This window comes from Bos javanicus, chromosome 23 (assembly GCF_032452875.1).
Source record: "Bos javanicus breed banteng chromosome 23, ARS-OSU_banteng_1.0, whole genome shotgun sequence".
Lineage (NCBI taxonomy): Eukaryota > Metazoa > Chordata > Mammalia > Artiodactyla > Bovidae > Bos > Bos javanicus.
This window is the reverse complement of record NC_083890.1, coordinates 41,247,254-41,270,425: the sequence shown is the minus strand read 5'-3', so window position 1 is coordinate 41,270,425 and position 23,172 is coordinate 41,247,254. Positions and strand designations below refer to the sequence as shown.

The window sequence follows — 23,172 nt, the reverse complement described above, 5'->3', positions numbered from 1 at the left end:
ATGCACAAAGTGGGCTTCTGTCTCTATCCTATAGAAAGGGAGTGGGCAAGAGACCAAGAGGAGAGGTACCTTCCTAGTTAATCAGCAAGGTCATCCAAAGGAGGCTTTTCCTTTAAGATGTCAAAGTAAAGTTGCTCATTTGTGCCCTACTCTTTGCGACCCCATGGACTGTAGCCTACCAGGCTCCTCCATCCATAGGATTTTCCAGGCAAGAATATTGGAGTGGGCTGCCATTTCCTTCTCCCTGGGATCATCCCGACCCAGGGATCAAACCCAGGGATCAAACCCAGGTCTCCTGCATTGTAGGCAGACGCTTTACCGTCTGAGTAAGATGTGGTAGGTAATAACAAGTATAAAGCACACATTCACCCCTGTTACTGTAACCCCAGGCAGATCCTTCATAAGCTTAGTTTCTCTTCCCTGCTGGGAGTATCATTTTCAAATAACCATACCATAAATAATTACATTTTACCTTGTTTTTAGTTAGGAACTTAAGATCAGAATTAAGATCAGAATTAACTTAAGACTTTGAAAATAAGCAGCCCATCTGGCTGGCTCCCAACAAATGATTCCATAAGGGTCATAAATATTTAGCCTGTCCAGCTAATTGTGGTGATTTTCACTCTCTCCCTGATAACTTTCATTTCCTTTCATGAAAGTTCAGGAACTTCCTATGCTGCAAATGTGATGGGCTGAGAACTTTATCATTTGCAGACATTTGTGTTAAATGAACATTGTGATGTTTCTTTATGGTCAGTTGTACCAAATATGAGTTCCCTGAGAACAGGTCAAGCCTGCAGACAAGTGAAAGAAAATGAAAGTTGCTTTTGCGCGGTTAGCAATCTAGTTAAGGATGCAAAGCAAAAAGCACATAATGCTACATGTGACCCTAAATAAACAGTTCCCATGTATTAATTATGGGAAACCCACAAGAACAAACAATTTAATTCTCTCCCAAACGTGGGAGAGGATAGCGTTAAATGTTTTTCATCTAACTTATGAGAAAACAGGTTTAGATAAATTAAGTGGCTTCCCCATGGTCATCCAGCTAGCATGTGGTGGGGTCAGGTTTTGAACCCAGGCAGAGAGAGGTTCCAAGACAAAAGCAGCTTTAGCTAAGGTTGTAATAAGTTTTAAGGACTGAGAGATTTCTATTTAACTTTACTATAACCTTGGGCAAGTCATTTCCTTTATATGTCCTCAAGTTCCGTATCTGCAAACCGGCTCCTTCTTCCTTGGGCTGTTGTGCAAGCGAATGAGCAGGTGCAGGGCGGGCACTTAAGCACATTCCTAATGCATAATGACGGCTCAGCGTGGTCAACAAGTGGACTAAAAATAAACTGACATCACTCATTCTCAGGAGGACTAAGGTCCCTAGAATCTCAGGATCTCCGCCGACTACAGACGTCACGCTTTTTTTTAATACAAACTCGTGAAATCCAAAGGGAACACAAAGATTGCCTCAACAAGTCCACCACGGCTAGAGTCACCTGCCCACTCTCTTTTCCCAATTCTCTCCACCTTCCCAAGGGTTTCTTCGGTTTTGGCATGTGAGAGGTGTGACTCAGCACCTGACGGGCACACGGGGCTTGAAAGGAAAGAAGGGAAGCCTTTCAAGGAGTGGACTTTTCCGTGGGTGAGGGGGTCACAGGCCAAGTCTCCTCCCTACAGGGGACCTCGGTGACAGACGAGACGGTGTGCACTCCTCCTCCCCCCACACACATACTTTGGTCACCGCAGTGAGCACGCCCGTAAACAGGGGCGGGCAGCGGCTAGAAGTGTCACACGAGCGGACTTCCTAGCGTCCATCTGGTCTGTCCGCACCGCGTCAGTCCCCGGATCCGCTCTTTACCTCGGCCGCCGCCGTTGGGGGCGGGGCCTCCGGAGCGCGGGGCAAGGCCGAGAGCGGCTGGGGGCGGCCCGAGGCCTTAAGGGGGCCGCGTGCGCGCGGGCAGAGCACCCGCCGCGGCACAGTCTCCCACCCTCACGCTCCCGCGGCACCGCCCCCGCCCGCCGGAGCCCCGCCCCTCCCAACGGAGGCCCCGCCCTACCCGCCGGAGCCCCGCCCCGCCCGTCCTAACCTTCCCGGCTCCCCGCAAACCCCGCTGCTAGCGTCCCGCGCCGCCTGTACTGCAGGAAGGAGCTGCGGGCTCCAGCCGCGCTGGCCCGAGCGCGCTGCCCGCACCATGCCCCGCATAGATGCGGACCTCAAGCTAGACTTCAAGGATGTCCTGCTCCGACCCAAGCGAAGCAGCCTCAAGAGTCGAGCCGAGGTGGGGCCCTTCGAAAGCCGCATTGGTGCGGGATTGTTTTTTTTTTTTTCCGGGGTGGCGCGGGGGAGGTGGGTGAGAGGCGCTGTACTGTGCGCCCACCTCACCTGCTTTTTTGTGTGTCTGGGGGTGGGTGGGACGCCGACCCCTTCTGCTCTTCTCACCACCGGAGAGAGGGAAAGCCAGCTGGTCCCCTGCCAGGACAGGAGGTGTCTGTAAGAGGTCCGAGTTGTCCTTAAGGGGTCCGACTCCGGCCTAAAATCCTCAATGCGTCCGGTTGGGGCGGCGAGGGGAAAGGCACCACGGAACTAAACCCCAGAGGAGCGAAGACCAAGTGGTCAGCTGATTCAGAAAGAGTGACGGCGAGGGCAGGGGCCGGTTGAGGGGTGTATATAGGGTGAAAAGGACGCAGCGGAGCCCAGGTGTACAGGGACGGGGATTTTTTTGGCAGCGTCTCTCTGCGGAGAACTCTGACTGCTTTAGTATCAGGTCCAGCCATGGAATTTATTTTAGGAGGTCTGAAACTCAGGGAAACTCCGGGGCAAAAGTTCAGGGTTTACCTTCTGCGTTCCAGTGACTTCTGGGAGAGAGGCTGGGGACCTGTGCCTGGCGGCACCCCCTTACTGGACAGCTGGAGTCCAACCCAGTCTTCCAGAAGCTGGAAACACTGGGGTGCGGGTGTGGGGGCTAATGGGACCGCTGAGGGGCAGGGGTGGGGGCAGTTTTGCCCATTCTGCCTTAATAATGAGAGCAAAGCCCGAGGAACATGTGGAGACCAGACTGGAAAGAGCTAGAGGGTGGGGGCAGGAGGAAGGTCAAGTCTTGAAGGATAAACTAGTTGCACAGATAGGCAGAATCCCCTGGAGATGTGTATATGGGTGATGATGGCTTTGCTTGGGGCTTCGAGCTGGAGAGGAAGGTGAGGAAACTGCTGTGTCCGGAGGCAGGGGTTGCACAAGTAAACAGGGGGAGGCTGAGCCAGCATAGGTTTCTCCCCCCACCCCCCTTCCAGGACCATAAATAAATCCCCTTGCGAGGATCTGGGCTGCCTGCCTGCCTGCGCCGGCTGGGACTCCTAACTGCAGTGCCTGGTGCTGCCAGCTGAGGGCTTGTTTGAATTAACTGGAAGCCTCCTGCTTTAGCCAATAATCAGAACTAATCAACTCACCTTCTCAAGCTGGAGGGCTGGCAGCTGGAGCCCAGACTGGAAGAGGCGGGGAATGAGTAACACTTTCACTCTGGATTGGTCAGCTCTCTTCCTGCCCCTTCACTTAGAAGAACAATGAACAGCTTGGATGGCAGGCCCAGACTCCTGAAGTCCCAGCAGTAGCTGGTACCTGAGTCCACACTGAGACGAGATGTGGGGATTTGGGGCAGACTAATAATTTGGTGGCCGCAATAATCTAAATATTGGGTCACAATTCACTTAGTAAAGAAAAAGTTATTTTGAGAAAAATCATATATTTAAAGCAAGGATGTATTATGTGTATTTTCTGAAGCAGGAAACCTCTTGTAAAGGTAAAACATTCAGATTTTATGTTTGTTGTTGTTGTTCAGTCGCTTAGTCGTGTCTGACTCTTTGCAACCCCACGGACTGCAATACACCAACCTTCTCTGTCCTTCACTATCTCCCAGAGTTTGCTCAAACTCATGTCCCTTGAGTCGGTGATGCCATCCAACCATCTCATCCTCTGTCACCCCCTTCTTCTTCTGCACTAGAATGAATTACTCTTTTCCAGGGAATAGTATGATGTTGTCTTGAGTCATTTGGTTTCGTAATTTGGGCTGACTGAAGCTGTGAATGTCCCAGCTTCCCATGATACATTGCAATCTACATGCACACACAGCAGTGAGATCTCGGTGCCCTTGAGAAGTGTTTTCATATTTCCATGTTTGTGGGAGTTTACCAGCTCCCTTCCTGGAAACCTGAATTAACTGGTGTTGCCTTTCCATTTGGTTCCTATCATGGCTTAGCTGCCTGCTGGCCACCCCCATCACCTGACTGCCTGTTTCATTGATATTGTGGGATCTAGGAAGTGAATGGCACCCCACTCCAGTACTCTTGCCTGGAAAACTCCATGGACGGAGGAGCCTGGTAGGCTGCAGTCAGAGAAGGACACAACTGAGTGACTTCACTTTCACTTTTCACTTTCATGCATTGGAGAAGGAAATGGCAACCCACTCCAGTGTTCTTGCCTGGAGAATCCCAGGGACGGTGAAGCCTGGTGGGTTGCCGTCTATGGGGTCATACAGAGTTGGACACGACTGAAGTGACTTAGCAGTAGCAGGAAGTAAATTTGCTCAGTTGTGCCTTACTCTTTGCAATCCCATGGACTATAGCCTGCCAGGCTCCTCTGTCCATGGGATTCTCCAGGCAAGAATACTGGGGTGGGTTACCATTTTCTTCTCCAAGGGATCTTCCTAACCCAGGGATCAAACCCGGGTTTTCTGCATTGCAGGCAGACTCTTTACCGTCTGAGCCACCAGGGAAGCCCATTTGGATACCATCATGGTTTAGCTACCTGTTGGCCACCCCCATCACCTGACTGCCTGCTTCATTGATATTGAGGGATCTAGGAGGACCTCTAACCTCCTCTCAAGTTGTGCTCAGTCGGCTGTGGATGCCTGAAGTTTCCCATAGGCAGATGAAAACTTTGCATTGTACGACCAGGTATAATCCTGAAGTGCATGCCCGCAGGCACAGGGATACCTGAATGTAAATTTGAAACTAAATGGTAAATGGCCGGGCTCACGAGAGCAGATGTGAGTGGAGCCAGGAGAGCAAACAGCCCCCATGATAGCAGTCTGGCTGGGAAGGGAGCCTGGTGACTGTTGACAAGATTCATCTCTGCAGCAGTTTTGCTCAGAGCTGGACCAGCTGCTGGATCCACCAGACAAGTGAGCAGGAAATGGGGAGAAAGGCAGGGTGCCCTTCCACTCAAGTTTAGTGCTCCTTCCAGGGCATTGCCACAAGTGTCACATGAAATGAACTTGAGATCAGCTCCCGGAGGCTAAGATACAGGTGGAGACAGCCTAGGTGGCCTTCCTGTGGTTGTACCACATCAACAGTCATCGTCAGCTGTCCCTCTGTTGTCCATGCTCCTGTCTTCATAAGTCCTTGGGCCACAGGAATAGAGGGCCACGGGGCTGCATTTAGGTAGTGTTTTCAGAGGAAGTGACATGTTGGTTGAGCAGGACCTCTGCCACACTGAGGGGGTGACCTCCTCCCTGACTGCCTGAGAATTTTCTTCTTTGGGACCCATTCCTTGCTCCAGTGTCCCATCCTTGTCCTTAAGCTAGTAAGATGTTTAAAGAAAACCACAAACCTAACAGCACAACCATAATGTTGGAAGTCGGACAGTGAGGAGTTTGCAGTGGAAAACCGGTCACTTGGGCTGGGACAGACAAGACATAACCCAATGAGTGATCAGTCTCCTAAATGCTCCATAGTCTTTTTCTCACCAGAGGTCCAGTGAGAAATGAACCAGCTCTGGTGAGTTCTGGTCCAGCTTCCATGGACAGCAGGCTGGCCTGAGACGAACAAGACCATGGCAGAGTAGAGAGGATATTGGCTGGAAGAAAGGAGACCTGGGTTCTTCCAGGCTCTGAGCCAATTGTCTTATTACCTGGGCTCTGTTTTTTCTGGGGCTGCTGTAACAAAGAACCACAGACTGGCTGACTCATACAACAGGGGTTTATTGTCTCTCAGTTCTGGAAGCCCCAGGTCAAGATGTCAGCAGGGTGGGTTCCTGCTGAGAGCGTGAGGGAGAATCTTCCTTGCCTCTCCCCTGCCTTCATGTTGTTGCCTCACAGCCTGGTTATTCCTTGGCTGCAAGCATTGTTCAGTCTCTGCCTTCCCCGTCAATCAACATTCTCCCTTGCTGTGTCTCTGTCCAAATTCCCTCTTTTTATAAGAACACCAGTCATACTGGAGTGGGACCTACCTTAATGATCTCATCTTACCTTGATTACCCACAAAGAGCTCATCTCCAAAAAGGTCATGTTCACAGGTACTGAACTGGTTGGTATTTCAGTGCCTTTTGGAAGAGACAGTCCAGCTGTAACAGCCTCTGTAAATGTGGCTGTGTAACATTGGAGGGTTTGACTAGGCTTGCTTTTCATGAATGCATCAGAATCACCTAGGAAGACATTCCTAGGTACACACAGTGTCTCCATCACAAAGGTTCTGATTTAGGAGGTTGGGGCGGATTGAGCATGTGTATTTTGGGAATCATCGTGCGTGATTCTGATGCGCACACAGGCGCCGGGGCTGGCCACTGGAGCCTTTCCACAGTGGAGCACTGTGGTTTGGTGGTGGTATGCGACTACACGTGCTTCCCTGAATCCTGACACGTGATGGTGAAACATCCAGGGGGCCAGGCACATTCAGAGGGCCGGGCTGGGGCCCACCACACAGTGCCCTGAGAGACTGGGAGCCAAAACACAATCCCATCCTTACCCTTAGCCAGACATGAATTATTTGCACCCTTTTGAGCCACTCAGACCACAGAGGGGAAAGGCATTGCCCTGCGCTTATAGTCCAAGGTAAGCAAGTAACCTTATAGGTACCAAGTAACGCAGTCAGAGAATTGCTTTAATTGGCACCATCCATAGATTTAGGCCAAAGAGGCCCCTGCCCCAGACCCCATTTTTGTCCCCTCCTCATTGGACAGAGCTGAAGGCTGGGCCTTTCCCTCTGGGCCGTGCTCTAGATACTCAGAACCCTGGATTTCCTGCCCAGATGACTTTGAACTGATTCCAGGGCCTGCACAGGGCAAGAGGGCAGGGGGGTGGGGGTGGGGAGTCTTCCCGGGGTGCGCTTTCTAAGGGCCAGCCATGCTGCTCAGATGCTCGCCTCTCTATCTCAGAGAGTGGCCAGGTCACTGCTGTTTGAGGGATAGGCGTGTGGACGTGGATGTTAGCATGTAGACTGAAGTGTCCCTGCGTGCACAAAAGGATGTGTGCGAGAGGAGATGGCCAGGACTGGCTCCCATGATGCCATGTTCTAGTACTTTCTAGGCCCTGAATGAAACTGTTGTCCAGGAAGGAGGACAGAGCAAAATTTGTGCAGCAGCTTCTTACACATTGCTCCTGGCATTGAGATATTTAGAAATGTGGTAGATGGGCTTCTGGTTGTACTTTTGGGTCCTCAAACAATGGGCTGTAGGGCTGACTGTGATAAAAGTGAAAGTGTGTTTGCCCAGTCGTGTCTGACTCTTTGCGACTGCATGGGCTATAGCCCACTGTCTGTGGGCTTCTCCAGAATACTGGAGTGGGTTGCCATTCCCTTCTCCAGGGGATCTTCCTGACCCAGGGATTGAACCTGGGTCTCCTGCCTTGCAGGCAGATTCTTTACCGTCTGAGACACCAGGGAAGCAAGGGCAGTAGAAACATGTATTTTTGAGGTGGAGGAGGGGTGGCTTATTACTTTATGTGCCCTTTCAAATCAGGCTTGGCAGAGAGGGGGTTTGGAGGTGCTATATTTGGTGCCTTGACCAGCTGTGGCAGATTAAATGCCAAGTTTAGTTTCTAGTGGCTAGGATATTTAAAATATTTCTCTCAGCAAACAACTGGTCTGTTTTAGGGGGTGTGTGTGTGTGTGTGTGTGTGTGTCTTTCTGTCCATGTACATAAGGTCGGAGCAGATATTTTATTTCTCATTCCCAGAATTAAGGATTGCATAGACTCTGCCATGTGGAAGAGACTAGACATGAGGGGAAGGGTTCATTGTCAAGGCTGACCTCTTCCACGGAGAACAGCTTTTTGCCTACTGCCTATAGGTTTTTGGAGTGCCAAGGAGAAAAAAATACCATTGTGAGCTCAGCCAGGTGCAGAGTGTAGCCGCTACTCCCATGCTTCTTGGAAGGAGTATTAGTAATTCGAGACCAAGAAATCCTGATTGTCGTGAGCCTGCAAAGCCAAAATGTTAGAGGGCCATTAGCAGCCCAGAAGGGTGCCATTAATAGTTCCCATCAGTTATCTTTCAGGATGCAGATCGAACTTGCTTTACTGAAGTAGAACCAAGCATGGTAATAAAGGAAGTGGGGGAAAGGGATGTGCCGCCTCCCACCAGTGCCCCCGCAGTCAAGCATCTCTTTTCCCCTCGCTGATGCTGTTTAAGGCCGATGTCGTCATGTTGATGACCTCATTGGCTCAGGAAGCCTTCTGTGTGTGGAGGAACAGGAGATGCGAAAAGGCCAAAAGACCTAGGTGTCCCCTGGTGTCTTGACATGCTGATGGCAAAGTGAGGGTTACTTCCTACAAATAGGTGTCTCCTGGTGTCTTGACATGCTCATGGCAAAGCGAGAGTTACTTCCTACATATAGGTTCATCGGTACTGTTTTTTCCAGATTCTGTGTATGCGTGTTACTATGCGGTATTTGTTTTTCTCTTTCTGACTCACTTAACTCTAACAGGCTCTAGGTTTATCCACCTCACTACAACTGACTCAGGTACTGAGGAACCTATTTGCAGGACAGGAATGGAGACACAGATGTAGAGAAGGGACTTGTGGACATAGCGGCTGAAGGAGAGGGTGGGGCAAACTGAGAAAGTAGCATTGACATGTATGCACTGGTGGTAGTGGTGGTTTAGTCACTAAGTTGTGTCCAACTCTTGCGACCCCATAGATTGTAGCCCACTGGGCTCCTCTGCCCATGGGATTCTCCAGGCAAGAATACTGGAGCAGGTTGCCATTTCCTTCTCCAGGGGATCTTCCCAACCCAGGGATTGAACCCAGGTCTCCTGCATTGCAGGTAGATTCTCTACCAGCTGAGCCACAAGAGAAGCCCAAGAATACTGGAGTGGGTAGCCTATCCCTTCTCCAGCGGATTTTCCCAACCCAGGAATCAAACCAGAGTCTCCTGCACTGCAGGCGGATTCTTTACCAACTGAGCCATCAAGGAAGCCATGTGTACACTGTCATGTGTAAAACAGATAGCTAGTGGGAAATTGCTATATTACATGGAGCTAAGCCTGGCTCTGTGATGACCTAGAAGTATGGGATGGACGAGGGGTGGGAGAATATAATTATGACCAATTCACGGTGTATGGCCAAAGCCAACACAACAGGGTAAAGCAGTTTTTATTAAAAAATAAATTTAAAAGAAGAGAAAGTTACTTCCAACGAAAAATAAAAGGCTCTAGATAAACACTGGTAGGAAATGATTATTGCCGTGGTCTTTAGTCAGCTGGGATTAATGTAGGTCCAGATTCTTGCGGCAGCTTAGGATTCACACCTGGGTTTGTGCTGCCAGTTCTCCTTGGGAAAGCGTCCCCTTGCTTCTGTGCGGGCCGTGTCCCGCAGGGTCTGACTAAAGAAACAGACAGGACTGAATATTTAAAACAGGAAATTTAATGCGAGGCAGCATGGCTCAGCGGAGATGCCAGAGGGGATACGAGGGACCCCAGAGATTGGCTGCAGAGAAACCACTTCCAAAGGGGAGGGTCCCAAGGCCTGGGATCACTCTGTGAGCTAGAACCATGACCTGGCAGGCCAGGGCCGAGGGGGTCTGCAGAACTACTCTTCTTGGACCCAGGCCTGTCTCCTCCCTTGCCCCACCAGTGACCCCATTGGCCAAACCCAGCCAGAAACCAGCCTGGGAAGTGGAGCCTATGGTGGTGTGTGTGTGTGTGGGGGGGTGGTGTGTGTGGGGGGGGTGGGGGGGCGGTCCTTAGATAAGAGCAGGCGTAGGATGAGCACTGCCTCTGGGCACACACATGGCTGCTTTTGTATGGCAGCCGGAGATCTGGCCCAGGTTGAGGCCATGATTTCAATTCTGCTGGCTCTTGGCGTGGAGAAGGCAATGGCACCCACTCCAGTACTCTTGCCTGGAAAATCCCGTAGACGGAGGAGCCTGGTAGGCTGCAGTCCATGGGGTCACGAAGAGTCGGACACGACTGAGTGACTTCCCTTTCATTTTTCACTTTCATGCATTGGAGAAGGAAATGGCAACCCACTCCAGTGTTCTTGCCTGGAGAATCCCAGGGACGGTGAAGCCTGGTGGGTTGCCGTCTATGGGGTCGCACAGAGTCGGACACAACTGAAGTGACTTAGCAGCAGCAGCTCTTGGCGAACACCTGGCCCTACTCACTGCTTTTGCTGAGCCCGCCTTCCTGGCTTAGCTCTCATTCTGGATTCCCGATCACTTGAGTTAGTCATAAATACCCTGAAGCTGGAATTAGGGTAGAATTGGAGCTGTATTTGCAAATCAGAAACCAGTGGTTATGTGCACAGACATGGCTATCTTTGAAAGATGCTGGTAGTCATGAAACAGTGGAGAAGGTTGAAGGGCAAAGGGATTAATGGGGGTTGCAGCTGACTGCAGGGTGAAGGCCTAGTTCTCTCTGAAGGTGGGAATTAAAGGGAGGGTCTTGAATGGCAGGGGAGACTGGAGTGGATTTTCCCAGAAGGGGAACCGTCCCTCCAGAAGTGGAGAACAGTGACTTGTGTGTGGATGTTTGGGGCTGGCATGAAGCAGGCTGGGGATAGAAGGTGGCGGGGGATGGGAGAGGCTATTGAAGGAGAGAGCTTCCAGTTTGGAGGCTGGGCTTGATGGCAGAACATGCGGTGCCTTGTCCTGGTTTCTTGAGGATTGTAAGGAGCTGGGTTCAGTTTTTGCACCTGGATAACAACCCATGATTCCATTTCCTCAGGGACTCGCTTGTGTTTGGAGCCCCTGGCCCAACCCCTAAGAGGACCCAGGGACATACACTTCCTTTGTGTCTTTTCATTCGCTCCAAACTCTAGAAATTCTGCCCCAATCACATAAAGAACCAAAGACTTCTTTTTCCTCTTGCAATAGGTGGACCTTGAGCGAACCTTCACATTTCGGAACTCAAAGCAGACCTACTCGGGGATTCCCATCATTGTGGCCAACATGGACACCGTGGGGACGTTTGAGATGGCAGTGGTGATGTCACAGGTAGGACGGTGGGCTTTTTCCCTCTGGCGCTCACACTGGACAGGTTGTCATACATAGGGGAGAGGAGAAAAGCGAGACATTTCAGGTCATTCACTTTGGCCAAACTAATTGGTTCTGAGTCTGATTGTTGCTGGAGGCCCTTCTTTTTCTCTCTTCCATCAGAAGGTAGGTGGAGTCTGGACTTTGTATTCATTGAGATGGTCTAGATCTGATGCCCAAAGCTCAGCTTCTTTTTACATTGGTGCCAATCAAATCTTGGAGACCGTTCTTAATCATTAACTTCTCCCACCTGGAGGGTGTTTCAAGTATCTGCAAAATAGCTCAAAGATATTGTCGTATGTATCCCATGATGGGGAGTTTTGAGTGAAGTGGAAAAGGATAGCTTTATTGCTTTGCCATTGAATCTACCTGCAATGCAGGAGACTTGGGTTCGATCCCTGGGTCAGGAAGATCCCCTGGAGAAGGAAATGGCAACCCACTCCAGTATTTTTGCCTGGAGAATTCCATGGACAGAGGAGCCTGGGGGCTATAGTCCACGGTGTCACTGACTGAGCAACTAACACACTTGTTGCTTTGCCAGGCAAAGGGGGACACAGTGGACTAATGTCTTCAAAACTGTGTGTCTGCACTTGGGGAAGATAGTGACAGGTTTTGTAGTAATTGTTCAAAGAGGGTGTGATCAGCTCTCAGACATTCTTCTGATGGGTTGGTGGCGAGGTACATAGGAGTCAATGTTTTCAACCTTCAGGTCCAACTGTCTGCGGTCTACAGGCTTGTGGGCAGCGTGAGAAGTAGTGTTAGTCACTCAGTCGTGTCTGACTCTTGCGGCCCCTGGACGGTAGCCCACCAGGCTCCTCTGTCCATGAACTTCTCAAGGCAAGAATACTGGAGTGGGTTGCCGTTCCCTTCTTTAGGGGTCTTCCCGACCCAGGGATCGAACCCGTGTCTCCTGCACTGGCAGGCGGATTCTTTACTGTTTGAGCCACCAGGAGTGTGGGCAGCATACCATCCTTAATCATTAACTTCTCCCACCTGGTAGGTGTTTCAGTATCCGAAAAATAGCTCAAAGATATAGTCATGTGTATCCTTTGATGGGGAAACAGGACCTTGCTCCCAGGCTGCTCTTCCCTGTTTGTTGCTCCCTGGTCTCCCCTCCCTTGCCTGATCAGTAACTGAATCTGCCCATTGGAGCTCAGGGAAGGTCATGGAGGCTGAGGAAGGCTGTTTCCTATAATCAAAGCAATGGGGGACACTGAAAAGCTGTGCCCAGAAGCCTCACAAGACCTCGCTCAGTTTCAGACCAGCATCCATTTCTTCCTTGAAAATGCCTGTGATAGTTTTGGAAATTAGAGATACAAAACGAAGTCGGATGTCATGCCATATTATAATGTTAGATAAGTGTCGTATTTAGTAGAAGAGTGACGGCACCTTTAAAAAGACAGAATCACTTTGCTCTGTAGCATTTATTATATCACAATATAGAAACCTTAGGTGCCAAGAACTGGATGGAATGTGGAGGAGGTGGTCGCAACTCCACCAGAGACAGAGAGGAGAGGTCACTTGGCCCAAGGCATTTCAGCAAATAGACATAGAGCCGAGATGCAAACCCAGACTGGCTCCAGCATCAGGGACCTGCCTCCCAACTTACACTGGCAGATAATAGTACTGATATAAGCTCAAGGTCCCTGGAGCCGGCTGCTGTCTTTCTGCCTGTAAAGGGACTAGTATCCTGGGCTTGGGAAAATAAAGGCAAAGTTACTGTGGGCAGAACCTTCATCTCATGCATCTGCCTCTGCATTGGATTCAAGGTTCAGTGCATCTTAACTCATCATCGATGTGAAATGTGCGCTTCTGATGCTCAGAGTCTGTGCATCTATTTCCGTAGACAATGCCTGCCAAGTGAAAAGATAAATCCAATTAGTTGAAAGAGCTTCTTGCTGTGGGCAGCATGACTAACCTCAGGAGGTACTGGGATTCATTATTAGCCAGTGATTAGAAGGAAGATTTTCAAACAAATTATGAACTCACCAAATAGTGTAGGGGGTGGTCTGCCTGAGGTCTGAGTCCAGGATCAGTTGCATCATCTGTCCGCCCTCAGCCCCCACTGAGCTTTGGGCCGGAGGCTAACAAATTAATTGGAAAAGGAATTTGTGTTTTTTTTTCTCCCTATCTTTCCCTCACTCTGCTGTGATCAGCCATTGCTCTTCATGAATTCTGTATTTGTGTAAAAGTGCATGGAATCAGGGAGTGATTAATAGCCCTGATTAATTCACATATCAGATTACTGTTTCATGAGAAACAGAGAACTTGCTAGGCTCTTCCCATTTGCACAGGAAAGACTTTCCATAAATGAAACAGTGTTCATTGAAATAGCTAATCATGTGTGGGTCCTATGAATTTTCCATTTCTAGAATGCTGAGTTAGTTCCGTGCATCAGTAAAGTCAGAGAATTTTTTAATGGGGGAGATAGACTGAGAGAAGTTAGGAGTGAGGCCCCTATACAGGAGGAGGAGGAGCCTGGGTTCTGGATTCAGATTTGAGTTTGATTCTGTCCTTTGCCCCACTTTTGGCCAAGCAGTTGTTAAGTTTCTTAAATGTCAGTTTCTTAAGTCCTGTCTTTGCCCACGAAGTTACTGCTGTTGTACAAAGTTGTTCTGAGAAGTACATGAAATAACGTATGTGAAGTTCTTGCGCAAAATAGATGTTCAGTAAACCCTTACTGGGTTGATGGTCATAGTTTTAGAATTAGGATTTATGTACTTCCTTCCCTCAAGAATACCAGCTGCCTGATGGATGGGTTTAGCTTTTATCAGGAAATGTTTAGATCGTGAACACAAAGAGAAGCTTTCGCATAGAAGCTGAGGTTCTTTTGGGTTGACTAAGCATCACTCCAGTACTCTTGCCTGGAAAATCACATGGACGGAGGAGCCTGGTAGGCTGCAGTCCATGGGGTCGCAAAGAGTCGGGCACGACTGAGCGACTTCACTTTCACTTTTCACTTTCATGCATTGGAGAAGGAAATGGCAACCCACTCCAGTGTTCTTGCCTGGAGAATCCCAGGGACAGAGGAGCCTAGTGGGCTGCCGTCTATAGGGTCACACAGAGTTGGACATGACTGAATCGACTTAGCAGCAGCAGCAACAAGCATCACTAAGCTCCAATACTTTGGCTACCTGATGTGAAGAGCTGACTCATTGGAAAAGACCCCGATGCTGGAAAAGATTGAGGGCAGAAGTGGGCAACAGAGGAGGATGAGATGGTTGGATGGCATCACCAACTCAATGGACGTGAGTTTGAGTGAACTTTGGGAGAAAGTGGACAGGAATGCCTGGCATGATGCAGTCCATGGGGTTGCAAAGAGTCAGACGTGACATAGCCACTGAACAAGAAGAAGAAGCATCACTTTGCCTTCCGGCTGTGCTGCTGACCAGCAGGAGACCAGCCCTCTGTGCTGCTCTTGGCCTGTCACGTGTGGGCTGGACCAGGGCTCTCAGAACCCTCCCCTATCCTCTCCCACCCCTGCTTCTTGGCATTGCCTCCTACATCTTGAATGCTGTGTTGGCTGATGAGATTAGAATGGAATACGGTCCTGTGATTTCCCTGGTTCCACCTTCCTCTGTTTGGGGCTCCTCGGAGCACATTCAAAGCAAGCGAAGCGTGAATGGCTGGAACACTGGATGGTTTTGTGTTGCTGGTTTAACCTCGCCATATGGAGGAAGGCGGGGCAGGGCTCCCTTGACTTCTCGTCCTAACGGTGCCTTTCCATTTTGTTTCCTAGCACTCCATGTTTACAGCGATTCACAAGCATTATACCCTGGATGACTGGAAGCTCTTTGCAGCTAATCACCCAGAATGCCTGCAGGTAAGACTCTACGCTGGTTATAAATGGCCTTTGTTGCCCTGGAAAGGAAATCATCAGGGTAGTCAAAAGGATTTGAGTTGGCAGCAGATAGACACACAGACTCCCAGGAGATAGTGAAAGACAGGGAAGCCCGGTGCTCTGTAGTCAACTTAGCAACTGAGCAATAACAACAGACACAGTCCCAAAGAGAAACTGGGGAAGGCGATAGTGAGTCCCCAGCCCTTGATTGGTGCTAGGAATTTGCCAAGGAAACCTGTTCTGTACTCCTTTTAAAAAATATGATGATTTACCTATAAGGAGCATATTTTTTTCCCTTGGAAAGTGAAGTGTTTTGTCATGAGAGCTTGTGGAGGTCCCAGCAAGGTCAATCCTGCCAGGGATTGAGTCTGTTCCAAACATGCCTTTTATCTAGAAAAAAAACCCATCTAATTATAATAAGTTATAATTGGAGCTGAATATGATGGAGCAGAATAAACAGCATGCTCTCCAGGATGACTTCAGTGAGAAAGGCAGATAGCACAAAGTATTGGTGTAGGTGTGCAGCAATGGGAACCCTCGACATGGCTGGTGGGATTGTATCATGGTGCCACTGCTTTGGAAAACAGTCCGGCCATTTCTCAGAAGGTTCAGCATAGGAGTTACCATGTCACCTAACAATTCTATTCCTAGAATAGACCCAACAGGTGTAAAAATACATGTTCACACAAAACCTTATACACAGATATTGAGGCATGCTTAGTCGCTCAGTCATGTCTGACTCTTTACAACCCCATGGACTGCAGACCACCAGGCTCCTCTGTCCCTGGGGATTCTCCAGGCAAGAATACTGGAGTGGATTGCCGTGCCCTCCTCTAGAGGATCATCCCAACCCAAGGCTCGAACCCAGGTCTCTCATGTCTCCCGCATTGCAGGCAGATTCTTTACCATCTGAACCACCAGAGAAGCCCACACAGATGTTCACAGTAGCACTATTCACAGTAGCCAAATGGTGGAGACAACCCAAGTGCCCATCAGCTGATGACCAAACAAACAAAACCTATATACCCATAGGGCGGAATATTTAGCTAAGAAGGGCAATACAGTATTGATTCATGCTACAACATGAAGGAACCTTGGAAATGAAACTGTTCACCTCAGACTGGGACTTGGACCCACATAGCTGGGACTCAAACCCAACCAAACCCACGGTCTTTCAACTGATCTCACACCCTGGGGTTTCAGGACCTCATGAAGCTCGAGTTCTTGATGTTTCATCGCAGAAAGAATTCATGAGAGACAAAGTGATGGGTGTGCTGCATGCTAAGTGGCTTCAGTCGTGTCCAACTCTTTTACCCCATGGACTGTAGCCCACCAGGCTCTTCTGTCCATAGGGATTCTCCAGGCAAGAATACTGAAGTGAGTTGCCATGCCCTCCTCCAGGGGATCTTCCTGATCCAGGGATCAAACCCACATTTTTTATGTCTCCTGCATTGGCAGGCAGGCAGGTCCTTTACCACTCATGCACCTGGGAAGCCCAAAGAGATAGGTAAGAAGTGGATTTATCTGGAAGGAACACATACCACAAAGTGTGGGCCATCTCAGAAGGCAAGAGTGGCCTTGAAATGTGGCGCTAGTGCTCAGTTGCCTCAGTTTTGTCTGACTCTTTGCGAGTCTCTGGACTGTAGCCTGACAGGCTCCTGTGTCCATAGGATTCTCCAGGGAAGGACTCGGGAGTGGGTTGTCATGCCTTTCTCAAGGGGATCTTCCCGATGTAGACATTGAACCCACACCTCTTACATCTCCTGCACTGGCAGGCAGTTTCTTTTACCACTAGTGTCACCTGGGAAGTTTGAAATGTGTGGTTAGCTTTTATGGTGGAGAAGGCAATGGCAGCCCACTCCAGTACTCTTGCCTGGAAAATCCCATGGACGGAGGAGGCTGGTAGGCTGCAGTCCATGGGGTTGAGAAGAGTCGGACACAACTGAGCGACTTCACTTTCACTTTTCATTTTCATGCATTGGAGAAGGAAATGGCAACCCACTCCAGTATTCTTGCCTTGAGAATCCGAGATACGGGGGAGCCTGGTGGGCTGCTGTCTGTAGGGTCGCACAGAGTTGGACACGACTGAAGCGACTTAGCAGTAGCAGCAGCAGCTTTTATGGGGTGCTTTCCTGGTGTCTCAGTCAGTAAAGAATCTGCCTGCAATGTGGGAGACCCAAGTTTGATCTCTGGGTTGGGAAGATCCCCTGGAGAGGGGCATGGCAACCCACTCCCGTATTCTTCCCTGGAGAATTCCATGGGCAGAGGATCCTGGTGGGCTACAGTCCATGGGGTCGCAAAGAATCATACGCAACGAGCTGAGTGACTTAACACTTTCAACTTGTCACTTTCACTAGCTTCTATGGCCTGGGTAATTTCATAGGATAATGAGTGGGAGGATTATTCCATCTATTTTGGTGAGGGGGTGGAGATTTCCAGGAACTGGGCCACTGCCAACTCTTTGGTCCTTGATGGGTGGCCTTGGAACTGTCACGGTGCCTGTGGTGTGTCATTTAGCTTGCTGATGTGTTACAGTGAGCATGTGCTCAGGCTCAGTTTCTAGTGGAAGTCTGCTTGTTCTCCATCTTGAGCGTATTTGGTTCTGATCAGCTTTTGTTGAGGGTTCCAACGTCCTCCTGCCCATGGCGGCTCAGCAGCTAGTTGTGATGTTGATGCTCTCGCAGGAGAAGATAAGCACACGTCCTTTTACTCACCGTCGCCGCGGCGTGCTAAGTCGAGTTAGTGACTGAGCAACAACAACAACTGTTTGTGTTGTGTCCTTGGTCTGTGTCATTCTTTTAAAGGTCCGCTTCACTCTTGTTTCAAAAACATTTTGCTAAGTGAAAAAGCCAGACACAAAAAGCCCCGTATATGATTCTATTTACATGAAATGTTGAGACAAGGGAAACCTGTAGAGACAGAAGTGGATTAGTTGAGAGTGAGGGCTAAAGGGTGTGGAGATTTCTCTTGGGGGTCAATGAAATGTTCTAGAATTGATTGTGGTGACAGTTGCACAACTGAATATACTAAAACCCACTAAACTGTGCACTTTAAATAGATGAAGTGTGTGTGACTAGATCTCAATAAAGCTGTTACTGAGAAAAAATAAAGGCGATTTGGAAATAATAAAGGCCCCAGTAGAACATGCCAGTCTTTGATCCTGGCACCTTTGGGTGGTCCTGCATCTTGATCCTGGCACGCTTGGGTGGTCCTGCATCCATACTGAAGAGACATCTCTACACTGGAGATGGTTTCCTCCATGGTCAGATCATCTGGATTGGAAAAGGACTTCATATTGTACCGCTTTTGAAGTGACACTAGTTTCTGGCTATTTTTCTTTGCTGTGCCATGACCGTGTGTAGATTTTGAATGGTGAGGAGGTGGTTTCAGAGATAAAATAGTTCTGGCTCACACTTGAGTCTTTTCTTTTTGGCATACTTTATTCTAATGGATTATCTCTGTTTCACCTCCTCCCCCTCTTCTCTGGAGGAAGTTTGGGGAGCGTGAGTTTCCAGCAGCGCGCTGCGAATCAGAACCGGGGCTTGCATTACCAAGGGCGATCATTCCACTTACTACCCCACTGCCACCGAAGTCAAAGCTCATTAAAAAGGGAACGCATGGTAAACTCAGTGGCACTGAGAGAAACTAACCAGTCTCCAGTCCCAGCTGCAAAACTGTAACAGAAATGAAAGATTAAAAAGAGAGCAGAGCTGAGTGGGAGGGACAGAACCTGTGGCCTTAGGGACCGGTCAGACTGTCATGGGAGGGAAGGTGGGCGTCGGTGCGTGTCACATTATCAGTCGCTTTACACTCAGCCTGTGGGGTTGAGTTGTGATTTGTGGTTTGGGGAGACTAACAAAGGAGAGTAAGATGTGCTGCTCACCGGCAGTTTATAGTTTAGAGGTGTGAGCTAAAATATTGAATTTACAAATTTTAAATTTATAAAAAATAAATACATCATAGAACGTGAGACGCGAACTCTGGGCACAGTCCCACAGGCTAGTTTTAATGAGGCATAAACTACTAAAACCCACAGAGCAGATTTTGAGAGCCGCACAGGGGTGGGTTGAGGCACCGGTGCTGAGGAAGGTTGGGGGAGAGGGTATCACGGAGGAGGAGGTGGCGGCATCAGATGGAAACACGTCCCAGCGCAGACAGGAAGGATCCTTTCAGTCTCGTTCATTCTTGTGCTTTGGGACATTTTGTCTTTTTTATTGGAGACATTAAGACTTGTATGTCATTTTTCTTCTCTCTTTTTAAAAAATACTTATTTGGCTGCACTGGATCTTAGCTGCATCATGTGGGATCTAGTTCCCCTGACCAGGGGTTGAACTTGGACCTCCTGCACTGGGAGAGCACAGTTTGCATGTTGTGATAATGTGGTATTGGGAGTAAAAATGAAAACAGGAAGGAGTTTTATCAGGGAGGTTTTAGACATCTTTCCCTCTCTCTTCCCCCACCCCCATCTCAGTGGGATGCTCAGGGTAAGGCCACGGCTTGGGCGTGAGGAACCCGAGCAGATTGGCCACCTGGTTCTCCTTGCCTCTCCTCTGCTCCAAGAGGAGAATTTGCACCAGCCACTCCACGTGGTTCTGCTTTCCACGTGGTGATGTTGTTCAGTTGCCAAGTCGGGTCCGACTCTTTGCAACCCCATGGACTACAGCATGCCAGCCATCCCTGTCCCTCACCATCTCCCCATTGAATTGATGACGCTATCCAACTATCTCATCCTCTGCCATCCCCTTCTTCTGCCTTCAGTCTTTCCCAGCATCAGGGTCTCTTCTAAGACTGGCTCTTCGTATCAGGTGGCCAAAGTAGTGAAGCTTCAGTATCAGTCCTTCCAATGAGTATTCAAGGTTGGTTTCCTTTAAGATTGACTGGTTTGATGGCCACGTGGAAAGCTTGAGGAAATTAAACAAAAGCCATGGATGAGATTGTGTGGCTGAGGTGCAGGGCTCAGTTTAGCATTTATATGCCGTTTAGTGTTGGAAAAGACAAGGTCAGTTTAGATAACTGACCGTGAGAATCTCCTTTGCCTCTGCTGCTGCACGTTTCTTGAGCCAGTCCGCTGTGTGTGTGATCAGGGTGAACCTCAGACGGACACGGTACTGTCCCCAGAACTGGAGGGTGGATGGAGGCAGGGTCTGGCCTCTGAACGCCACTTACCATTCCTGTCTTATACCTCTTGGTTTATTCGGTACAGCATGTAGCCGTGAGTTCGGGCAGTGGGAAGGATGATCTGGAAAAGATGAGCAACATCCTGGAAGCTGTGCCACAGGTTAAGTTTATTTGCCTGGATGTGGCCAATGGGTACTCGGAGCATTTTGTGGAGTTCGTGAAGCTGGTCCGGTCCAGATTTCCAGAACACACCATTATGGTAAGTGTAATGGGATGACCCTCTAGATGGGGAAGCAGAAAAGAGTTACATGGTGTGTTGGGAGAGCTGTGTTCTCTTGGGAGCTTTTGGTGCCTTCTTTCTAGAAGAATAGTTGAGAATCAGTGGGAAAAGCACAGGCAGCAGCTGCGAAGATCTGAGAAGTGGCTCCGCTATACAAAGTAAAATCCAGATCAACGCCATAGGGTGTCGGCTCCTTGTCTCTGCTAAATATCATCAAGTGTCTCATACCATATGAGACCTTTAAACCAAGGTGTATGTCACTGCTTAACAGAGTCTATTTAAAAAAAATAAAAACAACACAGTTGGTTTTCTCTTTATCATATTTGTCATCTCTGCCCTACTCTCCTTGCTAGGAGAAAACTGCTGTGAGAGTTGAAATCCACAATATGAACATTTCGCAATAGTCAGCTATTATTTGCAAATCAGTTGGTGTATTGCTTTATCTAGGATCTTTATTTTTGAACTTCCCTACCTTTTGAGGAGGGTATTTTACTAATTTTTTACACCTTTACTGATGAGAATGTGTGTCTGTTATTGTTGGGAAACATAGATGTATAGAAAAAAGAACTAGAAGCTTTAGGGTTAAATTTGGGCTTTTGGAAAATCTATATGGTAATTATGTGTCTTTATTGGTCTTAATTAACATGGTGCTTACTGATTGACCACTAGATAATTTACCTCTCTTTTTATAAGTTTTTTCGAACCCAGTTCTTTTCTTTTTTACAATTTATTTTATTGTTTAGTGGATTTACAATGTCGTGTTAATTTCTGCTGTACAGCAAAGTGCTTTAGTTATACATATGTGCACATATACGTTTTTTCATAGTCTTTCTTGTTATGGTATATCACAAGATGTTGAATATAGTTCCCTGCACTATACCATGGGAGCTTGTTGTTTATCCACTCTGTACATAATAGTTTGCATCTGCTAATACCAAACTCCCAAACCATCCTTTCCCCAGTCCCCCTTCCACCCTGACAAGCACAAGTCTGTTCTCTATGTCTTCCTTTTACAAATTTTTAATTTATCTTCACATTTCATCATTTTAAGGAAGTTGGGAGACAAGAATTGATATTTCTGTTGACAAAGTTAAATCACCTGTGAAGGATTTCCAGAACATTTTAAAAATATATTTTTATTTATTTCTGGGTGTGCTGGGTCTTTGTTGCTGCTCAAACTTTTCTATAGGGTTGCGGCCAGCGGGAGCTACTCTCTCGTTGCGTTGCACGAGCTTCTCCTTGCAGAGGCTTCTTTTCTTGTGGAGCACGGGCTCTAGGGAACGTCGCTCAGTGGTTGCAGCTCCCGGGCTCTAGAGCACAGGCTCAGTAGTTGTGGTGCTCGGGCTTAGTCGCTCCATAGCATGTGGGATCTTCCTGGACCAGGGATTGAACCCTTGTCTCCTGTACTGCCAGGTGGATTCTTTACCACTGAGCCACCAGGGCAGCCCCTCCCCCCCCAAATTTTTGAGATAAGTATTTTTATGCTTTCCAATCAAGTGAGAAGAAAGCATCAAGTATTGTCCTGAGGTCAACCAGCTGTACCATGTTTGAAGTTGGGGGGGAAACAGCAAGATTCATTTCACCTCCATAAGAGTGCTGCCAGCATTGTTGGGTTTTGATAAAGAAACACCATTTATTGAGTTCCTGGAGAAGGTGATGGCACCCCACTCCAGTACTCTTGCCTGGAAAATCCCATGGACGGAGGAGCCTGGTGGGCTGCAGTCCATGGGGTCGCGAAGAGTCGGACACGACTGAGCGACTTCACTTTCACTTTTCACTTTCATACATTGGAGAAGGAAATGGCAACCCACTCCAGTGTTCTTGCCTGGAGAATCCCAGGGACAGGGGAGCCTGGTACGCTGCCGTCTATGGGGTCGCACAGAGTCGGACACGACTGAAGCGACTTACCAGACTTACCAGCATGTTTCTCAGAAGGTAGAGAATTCACCTGCAATGCAGGAGACCGAAGTTCGACCCCTGGGTTGGGAACGTACCCTGGAGAAGGGAAGGGCAGTGAACTCCAGCATCCTTGCCTGGAGAATCCCATGGGCAGAGAAGCCCGGCAGACCATGGGCCATGGGGTTGCAAAGAGTCAGACACGACTGAGTGACTGACAGTCTCACTCTTCCGTTTCAGGAGGCTTCCTTCTGTACTTTCTCTTTACAGCATCTCTGTAAAGAGTAGGAACTGTTGTCCCAAGTTTACTGCAGATGAGAAAGCCTTATTCCTGATCCTTTGACTTTGGGATTTTCACAAGGGCACACCCTTGTGAGTGTGGCACACCTTGTGGAGTGGCAGAGCTGGGGTTTGAGGTCAGGGTGGTCAGAATTCAGAGTCCAGACTCTGCCCCTGGAGACCTGTAAACATGCCCCATCCTTGTTAACTTTAATGCTGAAGCTCCCTCCTTCCACTGGGCCATACACGTGACCAGTCTCCTGTTTCTCAGTCCTGAGCTGGGCAGCTTCCTCAGGCTCCTGTCGTGACCCAGCAAGGATATGTATCTAGTCCTGAGGCCCCAGCTGGCTCCTCTGCCGCTAGTCATCTGTGGCAACGGAGGAATGAGAAAGCTGGCCTCCCGGGAGGGCAGACACCCCGTCCCCTCTGCTGGGACCTGGGAGCCCTGCAAACATTTGGTGTTAAACACAAACTCTGTGCAGTGATGACTGGGATGGTAGGAGAAGTAGGACAAATATTTGAGCAG

At 48.9% G+C, this 23,172-nt stretch overlaps 1 protein-coding gene and 1 long non-coding RNA gene across 5 annotated transcripts in view; one reads left to right on the top strand and one right to left on the bottom strand.

Moving 5' to 3' along the window:
* LOC133236663 (uncharacterized) overlaps positions 1-2,062 on the bottom strand; it is a 52,609-nt gene extending 50,547 nt beyond the window's left edge. The window contains exon 1 of the long non-coding RNA XR_009732969.1: positions 1,727-2,062. This is a non-coding gene — a long non-coding RNA (uncharacterized LOC133236663). The remainder of the gene's footprint in view (positions 1-1,726) is intronic.
* Positions 2,063-2,186: 124 nt separating this feature from the next.
* GMPR (guanosine monophosphate reductase) overlaps positions 2,187-23,172 on the top strand; it is a 60,479-nt gene continuing 39,493 nt past the window's right edge. For 2 of the 4 annotated variants that reach the window (XR_009732965.1, XM_061398809.1), the window contains exons 1-4: positions 2,187-2,273; positions 11,074-11,193; positions 14,972-15,055; positions 20,277-20,450. Coding sequence is in view for 3 of the 4 variants with exons in the window: in XM_061398809.1 (XP_061254793.1) it covers positions 2,187-2,273; positions 11,074-11,193; positions 14,972-15,055; positions 20,277-20,450 (465 nt within the window). In the remaining variant the exon portion in view is untranslated. Of the gene's footprint in view, positions 2,299-11,073; positions 11,194-14,971; positions 15,056-20,276; positions 20,451-23,172 lie in introns of all 4 variants that reach the window. The other 2 variants (XM_061398810.1, XM_061398811.1) reach the window with 2 other exon arrangements.